Here is an 18,729-nt window from a genome sequence, read left to right on the forward strand (position 1 = left end):
CAGAAGCCGCACATTGTTATGATTCTGAACGGTCAGATAGCTAGCAACAATGACAAGAAGCTGCCATGTGGGGAATCGTAGGTGGCTCGTTGTATCTTCTTATTGATATCATGTCTTGTTTTGAGGTGTTTTGACTGATTTAATGTCAATGCTAATAAAAAATTCACTAGCTAGCTAACCAACAAATGTAACAATGTATTTTGAGAGACAAGGGCTCATTGTGCACTTATGTTTTCAATAAACATTTAGAGACTAAATATAGTTGACATGTTGTCAACAATCTAAGCCAACACCCGTCTGTTTTGCCCCATAGTTGCACACGCGTCGGTTTTGTTGCTAAACAACCAACCCTTCCATACTACAAGGTGCAGTACACACTTTCCCCAACAGAGGGAGCTGTGGAGAACATCAGAATTCTGTCCAAGACACACTATGGCTTTGACTGATGATGCTGCCTGGTGCTGCATAGCTCTTTCGGTCTCTGCCTCTCTATGCTTCTGCCTATCTGCATCGGCTCAACCAACAACTGCACTTAATTTACATTTATAGGGATTATTGATGCAGGTTTAGGACTGCTTTGCATGGGGTATGCACACACATGCACACACATACACACACATACACACACGCACCAGATTGATCACTAGAAACACACTGCGATTTCGGACGTTTGAAAAGGTCCTGAGAAAGTCGATATATGCTTCCTCGGCGTTTACCATAAAAAAAAATAAAAAAAAGATTGCCCAGCACTGGGAGCAAACTTGTGATGCTCGGAGCCGAAGTGCGTTGCTTAGACCACCGCGCTACGGCAGTTCACAATGCTTTAGCAAGCCGCGAGAATACTGATGATACCTGATGGTAATAGTGTGTCATTTTTAATTATTTTGTTTTAAGCCTTCCCCAAATCATAGCCCTAACCTTAACCACTCGGAATGAATCCCTAAACTTAACCCTTTGAGTTGTTTCTGTTTTAACATAAAAAAAAAAAAACATTTTTAGTCATTTAGCAGACGCTCTAATCCAGAGCGATTTACAGGAGCAATTAGGGTTAAGTGCCTTGCTCAAGGGCACATCGACAGATTTTTCACCTAGTCGGCTCGGGGATTAGAACCAGCGACCTTTCGGTTACTGGCACAACGCTCTTACCCACTAAGCTACCTGCCGCCCCTGTAACCATGCAGAATTAACCCTGAAACTACAAGGAATGAATGCGTCAAAAATAGACATTCATCCATAATACGTTGAATTTCAAATGGAAACTATGAGATCTTGTTGCAAGCACACACACACACACACACACACACACACACACACACACACACACACACACACACACACTCTTACCCAGTTGATGCAGCCTTATGGGGCTGTGAGGGGAAGGGAAGGGCACTCTGAAAGAAACATGTAAGCAAGCACAGAAACAAACCACTAAAAAGAGAAGCTCCCCTTGCTTGATACAGCCTTTCCCTACGAAACACACACCTCACCAGGTGGATGACAAACTCAACACAAGCTCAAGACAGACTCTGTCATATTGCCTTACGATCAGAGCAGTATAATGGAATGAAGGTATGAAGGTATGATCACAGTGGCTGGCAAGCCACAATCCTCCACAGAACAGACCTACCAGTTAAAAACATGATATGATGAGAATGGGCTTAGTGGTGAAAGACAAAGTCTGCCAACCATTCTGATCTAGTCAAGTTATACCCCCCCCCTTTCCCATACCACTCCTCCACTCTCTTAGCTCAGCAACATTGTGAGGAACAGAACACAGGCATCTTTTCTAATCACAGCAACTCTGAGACAGACCCCAAAACTCCTGAAGAAGCAACTTCTCCAGAGCACTATACACATTAAGCCCATTCATTATCATTACAAACATGGTAAGTAATGAGTAAGATCACGTCTACTTAGTTTAGATCACTTACACAAGACCCAGAAACACCTGAACCAAAACACAGCCCACAATAAAGTCGTTAATCAACATTAGGAACATAAAGGAAGAGTTTAGATCACTTATTACTTAGGCAAGGCACCTCAACCGGGGGGGTTAGCGTTAGGACATGAAAACAACAGCAGCAACATGCATGTCAAGTCTTTGGTTGGTTTCTTTGTTTCCACAGAGTCACAGTGCAGTTTGACACAGATAGACATCATGACACCTGTCAATCAAATAATTAATGGGACACTCCAGCTGAGGTCATTGCTCCGCCCTTCTGTGTGCTCTGACCAATTACAGGACGTTTCTACGGTCAAGAAATGAAATGTTAAAATTTTAAAGCGAAGCATGGGGATAGGATGGAATCGAGGTCAAGGGGAGGAGCCTATAATTCCAACCAATCAAGAGACAACATTCTGGACATGATCTCAAGAGTTACGGAACCATAGGGATCCAATAGAGGACCTCCCCTAAAACCATGGAGGAGAGGGAGGGAGTTGAGGAGCAATATGCCTTCACTTCCCAGCATCGATGGGACAGAGTGAGGGGGAGGCAGGGGAAGAGGCAGCGAGGTGGAGGGAGGGAGGGTTAGGAGGTGAGAGGACTGGGTGAGGCTGGGTGAGTATGGGGTACAGGAGGGATAGATGGATGGGCAGTGGGGTAGGTGTAAGTATAGGGCACAGGAAGTGTCTTACTTTGGGTGTGGGGCAGGAGGCGGTGGAGAGGCGCGAGGTGGCCTGTGCGCGGGGCGACTCAGAGGGCGTGGTGCTCAGAGAGGCTGTGTCTCTAGGAAGAACCTGCACACCCCTGGAGATGATGCTGTCTGGGATCTATGGAGAGAGAATTTATTTCCAGTTATATCCACTACTACACACAGGCAGAGAGCAAGTTAATGATATCTACAACACACATACCGACAAAGAAAACAGGTTAGTAATAACTACAACACACACGAGTAGTTATCTCATCCTCACACAGGAACAGAGAGGAAAGCTGTGTGCACAAACAGCACTGTAATCTCTACTATACACACAGATATAAAAGACATCTCGAAAGCACACAGATTGGTCAGTCAGTCTATGTTTTTTGGTGACTCCAGATCATCTGTTTTCTGATTGGCAAGTCAGACTTTTCTAATAACTAACAACATGAATACATTATAAGCATCATTAGACAAATGCCCCAGACGCATGTTAAACCCTGTGTGTGTGTGTGCGACGCACGCTTGTGTGTGTACCATACACAGTATGGCTGCAGATACAGACCCACTGTGAGCCTGTGAGGAGACAAGCAGGCCAGGCAGGCCCACAGTTTCCCCCCAGGGCTGCTGCTGTGGATGTGTGGATCTGCGACTGATCCGTGCGGCTCATTCAAGCAGTGCTAACAGGCCCTGGGAGAGCCAGTGGGATTTACAAGGGGTTTCCATTGGAGCGCTACGGGCTTAGCGATGCGCTAATTAAGACAATAAGCTTTACTGGCAGCACAGCACTGAACCCCACTCTGCTAATTAGCAACACAGGCTAACCCAGCTTTCACTAATAACACTGCCTTGGCTCCACCTAGCGATACACCACACTTTTTGACCTATACAAGATGGGGTGAATCTCAAAAGTCCTTCCTCGATTCCTCGCGTTCTCCCCTCCCAACATTCCCCTAGTCAGATCTGTGAAGGAGGTGGGGAGAGGATGGGATCGAGTACTTTTGAGATTCATCTATGGTGTTTCAGGAAGGAATTATGGGAGAGGTGCCGTGCAGAGTACACTGGTATGTGATGTAGGGGTGACGTGTGACATGAGGGTGGGTGGGAGGTTGTGAGGGGTCTTACCGTTACCGGCTGGTCTCCAGAGCAGAAGCAGGTGAAATTACGTGGGGCGGGGGGTAGGTCAGATACCAGGCCAGGTAGATACTGGCTACCTTTTGCCATGACAACAGCATGGTTATGGTGCTGCTGGGGCTTCCCCTTCTGGTGATGGATATGGTACATGGGGTCAACACAGGATGGGACAACAACATGAACACACACATAACAGGCATACACACACAAACATATGCTTTCAAACGCACACACACACACAAATCAGGCATATACACACGTGCATTCAAAACACACACAAACAGGCATTTAGACACATGGATTTATGAGTGACGTATCACAACATCACAATGGTGATGGATCAACACATGTGCAGTAATGGAGTGAACAGGGACAGGGGATAATAATGTAACAGACAATACATGCATTTAATGAGCTTCAAATCCCTCTCCACCTCACTAATCCTTCCCTCAGCCCTCTCTCGTTTCAATGTTGTCTCCTCTTCACCTCCAACTCACCCCGTTCCCCTTCACTCCCTCTCTCCACTCCTCCCTCGATCCCTCTTTTTGTGCTTAACCTCCATCTCAGTTTCAAATAATCATGATTCATTCTGATGAAGGCCTTTAGGATATGAGAAACTGACCATGGCACTAATCATAATATAACGAACTAAGATTCAGGGCTTTTCCTACCACTAACCCAGTGTCCTTCATGTAACATTCATAGCCTACAACACAGTACATTATTACACTGTGTGTTCACAGTGTGTTTACCTTGGCAGCGATGGCGGCGGCGGTGATGTGCGAGTTGTGTCCGTGGGAGTGGGAATGGCGGTGGTGGGAGTGGGTGTGGTGGTGGTGGTCCTCGGTGGACGCCACCCCAATGTCCTTCGTCTTCTCATCTTCATCATCCTCGCACTGCACACCCTTAGAATAATAATACACTTTATTAGTAAAGAACAATTCGTGCAGAAAACCACAATTTAAGGTGCTGTACTTCATAAAATAACTTCAAACAATTGATAAAAGACAATTACAGTAGCATGGTAAACACGTTGTAACACCAGCTATATAATGATCAAAACGAAGTACTGCTATGAAGTCTTCTGTGAAGTGGAAACGTTGTGATTATGGTGCAGGAATAAAGCACTCGGGTGCAGCAATATTTCAGGTGTCCCCTTCGTGGACCTTTTATCATACGTTAGCCAAGCACCTGTATTCTCAAGGGTGGGAGATTTAGATCACCCTCTTTCTTTTTCTCTCTCTCACACACACACACATACACACACACACACAAATCGCTAAACCTTATGTAAAAATACAAACCCACCAATCTCTCTCTCTATGCCTCCTTCCCTCTTTCTCCCCCCCTTTCTTACACCGTGAAATAAAAAAACACAGGAGAGCCAAAGAGTGTCACCTTTTCCTCTGTCTGGGTGCAGGCGACGCTGTTGAGGGTGAGGGGCGGGGAGAGGGGCGGTGGGGGTGAGGGCAGGTCCTCCAGGGCATCGTGAACCTCCTTCACCTTCACCACCGCGTCACGCAGCAGGTCAATGGCGTGGGGCAGAGCGGGCAGGATGAACTGGAAACACTCCTGTAGGAGGAGAGCGTTAGAGGTCAGAGGTCAGAGGTCAAGGAGAGTAATACACAGCAGGTGTATGGCATGGGCGCAAACACACACACAAAGACACATGTACACACACACACACACACACACACACACACACACAGAGACACACACATGCATGCACACTCGAGCGCATACTCCTGTTTACATATATATTACCATTAGTATAGTACAGTATTTATATATTCCTGCTACCAGTCACTTTTCAGCCCTTTTTACATGTATATCTGTCTATCACGCCTATACTGACACTCTTGCACACACACACATTCACACTTACATACACACACACACACACACACACACACACACACACATCACCACACACACACTCATCACCACACACACACTCATCACCACACACACACTCATCACCACACACACACCCACCCACCACTTATGCTGTTGCCATAACTATCACTATTATTTATCCTGCTACCAGTCACTTTCTCCTTATCTGCCTACATGTACATATCAATACTCCAGTTTCCCTGCACATTGTACATTTGGTACTGGCACTGACCCTGTATATAGCTTCCCCTCTTATTTCTTATATTTTCTTATTAGTTACACTTTTTTATATTGAATGCTGCACTGTCGGGTAGGGCTTGCAAGTTAAGCATTTCACTGTACTTGTGCATGTGACAAATAAAACTTGAACACACACGCGCACACCAGATCTTACCTGTGAGCCCTTCTTGCTGCCAGGTAGGTTGATAATGAGGGTTTTGCCTCTTATTCCACAGACAGGCCTGGAGAGCATGCCCAGAGGTGTGACCTGGAGGGAGCCCATCAGCATAGCCAGGGCCATCCCTGGGGCCTCGCGCTCGATCACCTCTCTGGTGGCCTGCGGCATGGCGAGGGAGCAGAGAGAGTGGGGGGGGGGTGTCGCATCATTACTTTACTGTACGGCACACACGGTGCATAGTACAGTTGTCATCACCTACCTACACACTACATAACATGCCCATACAGTATAGCAGGGTTAGGGACAATCAACAGCTACTGCCTAATCCACTGCAGTATACGACTGCCACATCCACTGCTAATACCCTAGTGACTAGGGTAACTACTACTATGAGCATGAGTCACAGACAGACAGGCAGATAGCATGTTTTAGAACAGTGATTCCTTTAATCCCTGATGTTTATTTATTTATCTCAAACCCCCTCGCCTGTGTGTGTGTGTGTGTATGTGTAACCCCCTGTTAACCCCTCGATCCTCTAGGCAGAAATGCCCTCTAGCAGCCCCTGTTCGTTCTATCCCAGCAGGAAAAAAGAGTGGAATTGATTTAAGAATAGTGACATTGTGTGCCCTCGAGTTGAATGACACTTCAAACATGCACATTAGTAAAGAAAGAAGAGAAAGGGAGAAGGACAGATCAAAGAAAGAGAGGAGAGAGAGAGAAAGGGAGAGAAGGAGGGAGAGAAAGAGAGAGAGAAACGGCGTTCACAGCCAGCAGCCAGCAGTAATCCCCAGGGAGTCACAAGCGCTTGCCTCTACCTCACATACACACACACACACACACACACACACATGCACAACCATAAAATAAAACACTCTCACAACAACCATAAAATATGACAAACTCATACACACATTTACAAAATATGCAAGATGCATCATATGGAATTACAACAGAGTGGAACAAAATAATGTATTTATCTGTAATGTGACAAACCTGACAAAGCACAAGACAATCTACGGTTTGACAAACACAATACACAGATAAACATGCACATTGACCATGCATGCAGGTGCCAACCAACACACACACGCGCAATCACAGCTACATCGGCTTACACTACATCTAGGGTCGACACTCATCCACACTCACATGGACACAAACACAAACTTTGGGGTCCCCATGTACCTCGGGAGTGACATCACGAGGGGCGAAGCCTGTTCCCCCGGTGGTCAGAATCAGGTTCAGCTCCTTCTCATCACACCAGTCCACCAATGTCTCCTGAGGAAACAGAGCAGAGAGACAGGCTATTGGCTGGGAGCAGTGTAAATCACAGAAATTACCACCCCATTGGCTGGGAGCAGTGTCAATCATACAGACAACAGAGGCGGGTGAATCTCTAAAGCACTGGGTGAATCTCAATTATCTTTCCTTGATTCCTTGATTCTTCGCGTCCTCTCTTCTCGCCTCTTTCTCAAAATAAATTGGAGTTGAAGACCTTGGATCTTGTCCTCTGTGTTTTGAGAAGGAGGCAAGGAGAGAGGATGCGAGGCATCATTGAAAGACAATTGAGATTCACCCATTGTGTGGAACAACTTTCCAAGATAGAACGCTGTAACAATTGTTTGTTGTAGTCTCACCAGTTGTTTCAAACCACAACAGTTGTTTCATGTAGTGAGAGAGAATACATGTGAGAATCCAAAATGGTGTCACCTTTGAACTACAGCCTGAGGTGGGCTCTAGTGGGCAGCATGCAGTTAAAGTAGAGAGAAAGGAGAGAGAGAGAGGGGAGAGATAGTAGGGAGGGAGGGAGAGAGAAGGGGGGGGGGGGGGTGTAAGAGAGAGAGAGAGAGAGAGAGAGAGAGAGAGAGAGAGAGAGAGAGAGAGAGAGATCTGCACCTTAATCTCGTCGATCTCATCTGGGACTATTTTGTAGGAAGATATGATGCCTCCGAGCCTGTGGATGAAAAACACAGAAAACAACAACAACATAGTTAGTTCATATTCAGTCTTCACGAACTCACTAGAGACAGAAAGCGAGGGGAGGGGGGGAGAGAAAAAGGCATACACAAAACAGGGAGTGAAGATATATGTAGCAAAAGAGGGTAAGTAGGAGTAAGTGTCAAAGGAGATGTGTTAAAAGTGTGAGAGAGAGAGAGAGAGAGAGAGATGAAAAAGGGTTATACTGAACAAATCCGTACACTAAGTTCTGAGCTCATGAGTGATCTGTATGTGCAGGTAAAAGACAACTGACTCTCCAAAACAGACAATATAGGCAAAAACAGAGGCTTTAAAGATAAGTCAGTGTTCGCTCTTTTTAGAGAGTGATTGTGTTTCTCTGAGCTGAGGGGAGAGAATGCCATGAGACTGTTATTTCAAGTCAAATCGTGTCCACTGGCGCCTACCAGTGGAACATTTATTTACCACACCAGGGAAAGAACTACACAGTAAACTCCAGTATGTAGTGTTCTCCTCAATAGTACTCTCCGACAAAAAATAGTATTTTCCTCAGCTCCTTAAAATATTGAACATGCTGAAAATACAAGCATTAAACCTAATGTAATGCTAGAGGGAATTCAGTCTACTGTCAAAATTCTCTGAAGGAATCCGTCAAAAGTGAGTCACAACAGATTCAAAGAAACAAAACGAACAAACTGAATTGACACATAGGAATATGAGAATGTGTTAAACAAAACACAGCAAGTTTTCATTAATCCAGCTGTCAGGGAAACCACTTGTGTTGTGTGTGTGGATTGTGTGTTGTGTGTTTGGGGTGAGGTACTCTACAGGTCTTAAATAGGGATGAGGGGTAGACACACACAAGCACGCACACACTTGGAATGACACTATTAGCAGTAGCAATGTGGTTTTAAAAGGGAAGGTTCTGTCATCTCATCTGTTTGTCTTTAACAGCAGTGATTCTAGTCGAGATGCCCACCTGATCTGATTGATTTTAGGGGTTGGGTGAATGCTACTCCCCGAAACTCCAGATTATTCTGGGCTTGAAGATTGAAAGGACAAGAAACTAATGAGATAGAGAAGGAGAAGGCAATTAGGAATAACTGGAGAGCAGTAATGACAGAAGGCGGGAAGAGGGGGAGAAAGAGGGAGGGAGGTATAGAGAGAGAGATTGGTGTGTTGGTTGTGTTGTATTTTTACATAGGGTTGAGCGATTTGTGTGTGTGTGTGTAATACCCCCTGCCCTTGTCTACAGCTGCTGCGTCCCAGCTGTGCAGATCCACTCTGTTCTAGGACAGCTCCATTAATAAACTCAATCTGTTACTGCCTCTCTCTCTCTCTCTTTGTCCCTGTATCAATTTAATTCAATTAAAAGGGCTTTATTGGCATGGAAAACATATGTTTACAGTGGGGGGGGAAAGTATTTAGTTAGCCACCAATTGTGCAAGTTCTCCCACTTAAAAAGATGAGAGAGGCCTGTAATTTTCCTCATAGGTACACGTCAACTATGACAGACAAATTGAGGAAAAAAATCCAGAAAATCACATTGTAGGATTTTTAATGAATTTATTTTCAAATTATGGTGGAAAATAAGTATTTGGTCACCTACAAACAAGCATGATTTCTGGCTCTCACAGACCTGTAACTTCTTCTTTAAGAGGCTCCTCTGTCCTCCACTCGTTACCTGTATTAATGGCACCTGTTTGAACTTGTTATCAGTATAAAAGACACCTGTCCACAACCTCAAACAGTCACACTCCAAACTCCACTATGGCCAAGACCAAAGAGCTGTCAAAGGACACCAGAAACAAAATTGTAGACCTGCACCAGGCTGGGAAGACTGAATCTGCAATAGGTAAGCAGCTTGGTTTGAAGAAATCAACTGTGGGAGCAATTATTAGGAAATGGAAGACATACAAGACCACTGATAATCTCCCTCGATCTGGGGCTCCACGCAAGATCTCACCCTGTGGGGTCAAAATGATCACAAGAACGGTGAGCAAAAATCCCAGAACCACACGGGAGGACCTAGTGAATGACCTGCAGAGAGCTGGGACCAAAGTAACAAAGCCTACCATCAGTAACACACTACACCGCCAGGGACTCAAATCCTGCAGTGCCAGACGTGTCCCCCTGCTTAAGCCAGTACATGTCCAGGCCCGTCTGAAGTTTGCTAGAGTGCATTTGGATGATCCAGAAGAGGATTGGGAGAATGTCATATGGTCAGATGAAACCAAAATATAACTTTTTGGTAAAAACTCAACTCGTCGTGTTTGGAGAACAAAGAATGCTGAGTTGCATCCAAAGAACACCATACCTACTGTGAAGCATGGGGGTGGAAACATCATGCTTTGGGGCAGTTTTTCTGCAAAGGGACCAGGACGACTGATCCGTGTAAAGGAAAGAATGAATAGGGCCATGTATCGTGAGATTTTGAGTGAAAACCTCCTTCCATCAGCAAGGGTATTGAAGATGAAACGTGGCTGGGTCTTTCAGCATGACAATGATCCCAAACAGACCGCCCGGGCAACGAAGGATTGGCTTCGTAAGAAGCAGTTCAAGGTCCTGGAGTAGCCAGTCTCCAGATCTCAACCCCATAGAAAATCTTTGGAGGGAGTTGAAAGTCTGTGTTGCCCAGCGACAGCCCCAAAACATCACTGCTCTAGAGGAGATCTGCATGGAGGAATGGGCCAAAATACCAGCAACAGTGTGTGAAAACCTTGTGAAGACTTACAGAAAACGTTTGACCTGTGTCATTGCCAACAAAGGGTATATAACAAAGTATTGAGAAACTTTTGTTATTGACCAAATACTTATTTTCCACCATAATTTGCAAATATATTCATAAAAAATCCTACAATGTGATTTTCTGGAATTTTTTTTCTCATTTTGTCTGTCATAGTTGACGTGTACCTATGATGAAAATTACAGGCCTCTCTCATCTTTTTAAGTGGGAGAACTTGCACAATTGGTGGCTGACTAAATACTTTTTTCCCCACTGTACATTGCCAAAGCAAGTAGAATACATCTCTCGATCTCTCTGTGCCTCCTCTCTCTCTGCCTCCCTCTTTCCTCATTCCCCCTCCACCTTTTATCCCTAACTACTCTGTCAGGCCAGCTAAAAGCTACACTTGAACAAATCTCACAAATGTGCAGACGTACACATACATCAACTAACCTGTCTCTCCCCCCATTGCTCTCTACTTGTCCCTCTCCATCCATCTCTCCCTCCCTCCTTCATGATGGGCCCTAACCCATCAGTGTCCGGAGCGGAGCCAGGTATCTAGCTCCATGTCATTGGTGTGAAGGAGAGGTAAGTGTCATCAGTGTGAGTGTGATTTATCGCCTCTCTATTCTTATCAGCTCTCATGAGTAACATTGGCCCAAGTGGCACAAAAATAATCAAAGGTCTGACTGTATGGAGATGCTTGGGGAAAATGGTTACAACGCGGTACCAGAGTGTTTGTGTCTCAGGTGAAGAGGGTGGATCTGATCTCCATCACCTAGGACTTGACATAGATTAATCAAATCTCACATTGTTGTCAATTTTTGCTCAATCTTGCATGCTTTCTCAAACAGCTGTAACTGTATATGCATTCGTAAAATCAGGTCCTTTCTTGAGTTGGGCTCTGGGATGTAACAACCGTTGAGCATCTGATCTTATGGTTGATTGTGGAGGAAAGGGGTTGAGTGTGTTAGAGTATGTGCGTGTATGTTTATCCCACATCTGTTGCAAGGGGGTAAGGATGTTAGAGGGAATATAGGATGAACCACAATAATTGTTTGCTAAAATAATAATTGCTTGTCAAAAATGTAATGTAATACAATGGCAATCCGGGTTATAGGTTAAAATCCTACGCATGAACTGCCGACATTATTACGCATATTAATCAATAATGATGGAAAATAAGATATGCAAGATATTTGAATGGATATATACAGTGGGGGAAAAAAGTATTTAGTCAGCCACCAATTGTGCAAGTTCTCCCACTTAAAAAGATGAGAGAGGCCTGTAATTTCATCATTGTCATGCTGAAAGACCCAGCCACGTTTCATCTTCAATGCCCTTGCTGATGGAAGGAGGTTTTCACTCAAAATCTCACGATACATGGCCCCATTCATTCTTTCCTTTACACGGATCAGTCGTCCTGGTCCCTTTGCAGAAAAACAGCCCCAAAGCATGATGTTTCCACCCCCATGCTTCACAGTAGGTATGGTGTTCTTTGGATGCAACTCAGCATTCTTTGTCCTCCAAACACGACGAGTTGAGTTTTTACCAAAAAGTTCTATTTTGGTTTCATCTGACCATATGACATTCTCCCAATCCTCTTCTGGATCATCCAAATGCACTCTAGCAAACTTCAGACGGGCCTGGACATGTACTGGCTTGAGCAGGGGGACACGTCTGGCACTGCAGGATTTGAGTCCCTGGCGGCGTAGTGTGTTACTGATGGTAGGCTTTGTTACTTTGGTCTCAGCTCTCTGCAGGTCATTCACTAGGTCCCCCCGTGTGGTTCTGGGATTTTTGCTCACCGTTCTTGTGATCATTTTGACCCCACAGGGTGAGATCTTGCGTGGAGCCCCAGATCGAGGGAGATTATCAGTGGTCTTGTATGTATTCCATTTCCTAATAATTGCTCCCACAGTTGATTTCTTCAAACCAAGCTGCTTACCTATTGCAGATTCAGTCTTCCCAGCCTGGTACAGGTCTACAATTTTGTTTCTGGTGTCCTTTGACAGCTCTTTGGTCTTGGCCATAGTGGAGTTTGGAGTGTGACTGTTTGAGGTTGTGGACAGGTGTCTTTTATACTGATAACAAGTTCAAACAGGTGCCATTAATACAGGTAACGAGTGGAGGACAGAGGATCCTCTTAAAGAAAAAGTTACAGGTCTGTGAGAGCCAGAAATCTTGCTTGTTTGTTATTGACCAAATACTTATTTTCCACCATAATTTGCAAATAAATTCATTAAAAATCCTACAATGTGATTTTCTGGATTTTTTTCCCTCAATTTGTCTCTGTCATAGTTGACGTGTACCTATGATGAAAATTACAGGCCTCTCTCATCTATTTAAGTGGGAGAACTTGCACAATTGGTGGCTGACTAAATACTTTTTTTCCCCACTGTATATATTGATGTGAGAGCATTGGAAATGCTTTTGGCGGTTGACCTGCTTCTGTTTTGTGGGTGGCACTGTGTGCTGTTTCGATGGATGGGTCCTGGCCTCTCGGGGGCCTAGGGATTCGGGGGGACGGGGGTGGTATGCTGATCACTGGGATGACGGCCCAACTTGGGATGGGGAGGGGCTTTAGCGGGGGAAATAGTGGAGAACAATTGGAGGGTTACTTAGTAGCAATGCAAATATCATGGTACAGCTATATGGACAGTCAATCGCTATGGTATTTTTTATTGGTAAATGTACAAACATATATAATGATAAATAGATTTGAAACTTGTATCCCATTATGGTATGTGGTGAAATAAGTATAGCCAGTTATAATTGTAATGGCTTAGCAGATAATAACAAAAGAAGAACAATATTTACATGGCTCCAAGAGAAGGAATATAATATCTATTGTTTACAGGGGGGGGGGCAAATATACTTCTCCCATGAGCAAAGAAACTCAAAAGGGGTGATGATATTAATTAACAGTAATTTCGATCCGAATGTGCAAATTGTCCAAACAGATGGATTATTTTAAATATGTTATTGGACCATAAACAGATATGGCTCATTAACCTTTACGGACCAAATAATGATGATCCACACTTCTTTGACAATATATATAATAAATTATCAACTCTGCAAGCAATTCAAGACTCTATTATTATGGTGGGAGATTATAATACCGTTTTAAATAGCTCAATGGACCGTAAAGGAAATCACACTACAAACAATCACCCTCATGCGCTTAAGGAAATCGTGAATGTCATGGATACATTAGAACTAGTAGATATATGGAGGCTTAAATATCCTGATCTAGTGAGATATACATGGCGGAGACTCAATCAAGCTAGTCGTCTTGACTTCTTTCTCATGTCATTCTCGTTGGCACCAACAGTTTAAAAAGTGTTGATAGGGGACAGAATGCGGTCGGACCATCATATAATTGGCATATACATTACTCTTACTGAATTTCCACGTGGGTGAGGATATTGGACATTTTATCAAAGCCTATTGGATGATAACTTGCTTTTAACTAGGACATCGGAATTTATAACTGATTTTTTCCGACATAACATAGGTACAGCAAATCCCCTTATTGTATGGGACACCTTTAAATGTGCCTTTAGAGGCCATGCAATTCAGTACTCATCTCGAAAACAAAAGCAATTTAAGTCAAAAGAGTCCACACTAACAAAGGAAATAGAAGGTCTAACAGAACAGATAGATAGCAATAAAAACTGTAACAGAGGCTCAGAATAAATTAGAGGAAAAACTAAAATTAGAGGAAAAACTAAAAGAAATGGAAAAACTTATTCAAGAAAGATCAAGTGTAATATATTATAAAAATAAAGCAAACTGGAGGAATATGGGGAAAAATGCACCAAATTCTTTTTTAATCTTCATCATAGGAATGCTACCAAAAGTAATTTATTGAAACTGGTTACAAATGTCGGAGTCACCCATGATTCACCAAATTATATTTTGAAGGAGGAAACAAAGTACTTTAAGCATATGTTTTCGTTTCTGTCGCCTCCATCTCCTCTAACTGAAGGAAATTGTAGAGATTTTTTTTCTATTGATAATTTAAAATTAACAGCCATACAGAAAGACTCATGTGAAGGTGAAATGACAGAGGAGGAACTTCTGGATGCAATTAAAGACTTTAAGTCGGGGAAAACTCCAGGGTTGGATGGCATACCAGTCGAGGTATACCAAACCTTTTTTGATATACTCAGAGGACCGTTATTAGCATGTTTTAACCACTCCTATGTAAATGGTAGATTATCTGACACTCAAGAAGAAGGTCTGATTTCATTATTACTGAAACAGGATAGTGGAAAATATAAAGATCCAGTCCATTAAAAAAAATGGAGGCCTCTTACACTTCAGTGTTGTGATGCAAAAATTCTAGCAAAATGTATAGCGCATAGAATTAAAAAGGTATTGTCGGACATTATTCATTCGAATCAGACAGGTTTTTTACATGGGCGATACATTGGCGATAATATAAGGCAAGTATTGGAAACAATAGAACACTATGAAAAATCTGGGAAACCAGGCCTACTATTCATAGCAGACTTCGAAAAGGCATATGATAAAGTACGGTTTATAGATAAATGCCTGGAGCATTTCAATTTTGGACAATTTCTTATAAATTGGGTTAAAATCATGTATAGTAACCCTAGGTGTAAAATAGTAAATAATGGCTATTTCTCAGAAAGTTTTAAACTGTCAAGAAGAGTGAAACAAGGTTGTCCACTATCGGCATATCTATTTATTATTGCCATCGAGATGTTAGCTATTAAAATCAGATCCAACAATAATATCAAGGGATTAGAAATCCAGGGCTTAAAAACAAAGGTGTCATTGTACGCTGATGATTCATGTTTTCTTTTAAATCCAAAACTTGAATCCCTCCACAGCCTCATAGAGGATCTAGATACATTTTCTAACCTCTCAGAATTACAACCCAATTATGATAAATGTACTATATTAAGTATTGGATCACTAAAAAATACAAATTTTACATTACCATATAGTTTACCAATAAAATAGTCTGATGGTGATGTGGATATACTCGGAATACATATCCCAAATGAAATAAATCTCACTCCAATACATTTTAATAGAAAGTTAGCAAAAATAGAAAAGATCTTGCTACCATGGAAAGGTAAATACCTGTCAATTTGTGGGAAATTCACCCTGATTAACTCTTTAGTATTATCCCAGTTTACCTATTTGCTTATGGTCTTGCCTACGCCTAGCGAACAGTTTTTTTAATTATATGAGAAAAAAATATTCAATTTTATTTGGAACGGCAAGCCAGACAAAATTAAACGGGCCTATTTATATAATGAATATGAATTCGGAGGACAGAAATGATTAAATATTAAAGCATTAGACCTATCACTAAAAGCTTCAGTCATACAAAAGTTATACTTAAATCCGAACTGGTTCTCTAGCAAATTAGTAAGATTGTCTCACCCAATGTTCAAGAATGGCCTTTTTCCCTTTATTCAGATTACAACCTCTCACTTTAAGTTCTTTGAAAAAGAAATAATCTCCCAAATATCACTATTTCTAAAACAAGCCATAGAAAGTTGGTTGCAATTTCAATTTAATCCTCCAGAAACGACAGAACAAATAATGCAACAAATATTGTGGTTAAACTCAAAATATACTAATTGATAAAAAACCTTTTGTTTTTGATAAAATGTTTAAAAAAGGTATAATCTTAAATAATATAATAAATTATATTATCGGTAGGACTGGTGGAGTTATGTCGCACATGCAGCTAACAAAAACATATGGAAATGTCTGCTCTACCCAAAATTACAACCAAATAATTGCAGCATTACCACAAAAATGGAAAAGGAAAGTGGAAGGGGGAAAAAGTAAGGAACTTGTCTGTCGGCCTTGCATTAAATAATATAATTGGTTAAAGAATGATAAATAAAAAAGTATACTAGTTTAATTTAAGGACCAAAGGATTGACAGCCGTCCCATATAGATTGTAAAATAGTTGGGAAGAGATTTTTGACGTACCGTTTCCATGGCATAGTGTTTATGAATTGATATGCAAAACGATGCCGGATTCAAAACTTATAATTTTTCTATTTAAATTATTAGATAAAATTCTTGCTACCAATATAATGTTATTTATATGGGGGATACAATCTTCCCAGCTCTGCAGATTTCAGACCCATTGACACGTCTGTCTGTCTGTCTGTCTGTCTGCCTGCCTCCCTGTCTGTCTAATTGCAGCAGTCACCTGAGGTGACAGCACTGCTCCTAGGGGCCATGATAGAAAAGTCAGGAAACTCTCAATTGTGCATCTGTAAAAGTTTGTGAGGGTTTTAGGTGCCAAGCCAAATATCTTCAGCCTCCTGAGGTTGAAGAGGCTCTGTTATGCCTTCTTCACCACACTGTCTGTGTGGGTGGACCATTTCAGTTTGTCAGTGATGTGTACGCCAAGGAACTTGAAGCGTTCCACCTTCTCCACTGCGGTCCCGTCGATGTGGATAGGGGGGTGCACCATCTGCTGTTTCCTGAAGTCCACGATCATCTCCTTGTTTTGTTGACGTTGAGTGAGAGGTTATTTTCCTGGCACCACACTCCCAGAGCCCTCACCTCCTCCCTGTAGGTTGTCTCGTCACTGTTGGTAATCAAGCCTACTACTGTTGTGTCGTCTGCAAACTTGATGATTGAGTTGGAGGCGTGCTTGGCCACGCATTCATGGTTGAACAGGGAGTACAGGAGGGGGCTGAGCACGCACCCTTGTTGGGCCCCAGTGTTGAGGATCAGCGAAGTGGAGGTGTTGTTTCCTACCTTCGTTACCTGGGGGCGGCCCGTCAGGAAGTCCAGGACCCAGTTGCACAGGGCGGGGTTCAGACCCAGGGCCTCGAGCTTAATGATGAGCTTGGAGGGTACTATGGTGTTGAATGCTGAGCTATAGTCAATGAACAGCATTCTTACATAGGTATTCCTCTTGTCCAGATGGGATAGGGCAGTGTGCAGTGTAATGGCGATTGCATCGTCTGTGGATCTATTGGGGCGGTAAGGAAATTGAAGTGGGTCTAGGGTGACAGGTAAGGTAGAGGTGATATGATCCTTGACCAGTCTCTCAAAGCACTTCATGATGACAAAGGTGAGTGCTACGGGGCGATAGTCATTTAGTTCAGTTACCTTTGCTTTCTTGGGTACAGTAACAATGGTGGCCATCTTGAAGCATGTGGGGACAGCAGACTGGGATAGGGAGAGATTTAATATGTCCGTAAACACCCCAGCCAGCTGGTATGCACATGCTCTGAGGACGCGGCTAGGGATGCCGTCTAGGCCGGCAGCCTTGCGGGGGTTAACATGCTTAAATGTCTTACTCACGTCGGCCACGGAGAAGGAGAGTCCACAGTCCTTGGTAGTGGGCCGCGTCGGTGGCACTGTGTTATCCTCAAAGCGGGCGAAGAAGATGTTTAGCTTGTCCGGAAGCAAGACGTCGGTGTCGGCGAAGTGGCTGTTTTTCCTTTTGTAGTCTGTGATTGTCTGTAGAACCTGCCACATAAGTCTTGTGTCTGAGCCGTTGATTTGCGACTCCACTTTGTCTCTATACTGATGTTTTGCCTGTTTAATTGCCTTGTGGAGTGAGTAGCTACACTTTGTATTCTGCCATATTCCCAGTCACCTTGCCATGGTTAAATGCGGAGGTTCGCGCTTTCAGTTTAGGGTAGGTTTAGGGTAGTCACAGTGGGCACAACATCTCCTATACACTTCCTGATAAACTCAGTTACCGTTTCAGTGTATTCGTCTAAATTATATCCCAGTCCACGTGATAAAAACAATCTTGAAGCTTGGATTCCAATTGGTCAGACCAGCGTCGAATAGTCCTTAGCACGGGTACTTACTGTTTGAGTTTCTGCCTCAAGGAAGGGAGGAGCAAAATGGAGTCGTGGTCAGGTTTGCCAAAAGGAGGGCGGGGGAGGGCCTTATACAGTGGGGGAAAAAAGTATTTAGTCAGCCACCAATTGTGCAAGTTCTCACAC

The 18,729-nt window shown here is 43.2% G+C and overlaps 1 protein-coding gene across 5 annotated transcripts in view; it reads right to left on the reverse strand.

Annotated features, from left to right (window-relative positions):
• LOC311145853 (gephyrin-like) overlaps nucleotides 1-18,729 on the reverse strand; it is a 114,386-nt gene that overhangs the window by 45,506 nt on the left and 50,151 nt on the right. For 4 of the 5 annotated variants that reach the window (XM_084182190.1, XM_084182192.1, XM_084182193.1 and 1 more), the window contains exons 3-9: nucleotides 7,966-8,023; nucleotides 7,255-7,347; nucleotides 6,067-6,228; nucleotides 5,175-5,348; nucleotides 4,529-4,681; nucleotides 3,768-3,905; nucleotides 2,638-2,772 (exon numbers count right to left, since the gene is read on the reverse strand). In XM_084182190.1, coding sequence (XP_084038316.1) covers nucleotides 2,638-2,772; nucleotides 3,768-3,905; nucleotides 4,529-4,681; nucleotides 5,175-5,348; nucleotides 6,067-6,228; nucleotides 7,255-7,347; nucleotides 7,966-8,023 — 913 coding nt within the window. Of the gene's footprint in view, nucleotides 1-2,637; nucleotides 2,773-3,767; nucleotides 3,906-4,528; nucleotides 4,682-5,174; nucleotides 5,349-6,066; nucleotides 6,229-7,218; nucleotides 7,348-7,965; nucleotides 8,024-18,729 lie in introns of all 5 variants that reach the window. The other variant, XM_084182191.1, reaches the window with a different exon arrangement.

The sequence above is a fragment of the Coregonus lavaretus genome (genome assembly GCF_964263955.1).
Source record: "Coregonus lavaretus genome assembly, chromosome: 18".
NCBI classification, from domain to species: Eukaryota; Metazoa; Chordata; class Actinopteri; order Salmoniformes; family Salmonidae; genus Coregonus; species Coregonus lavaretus.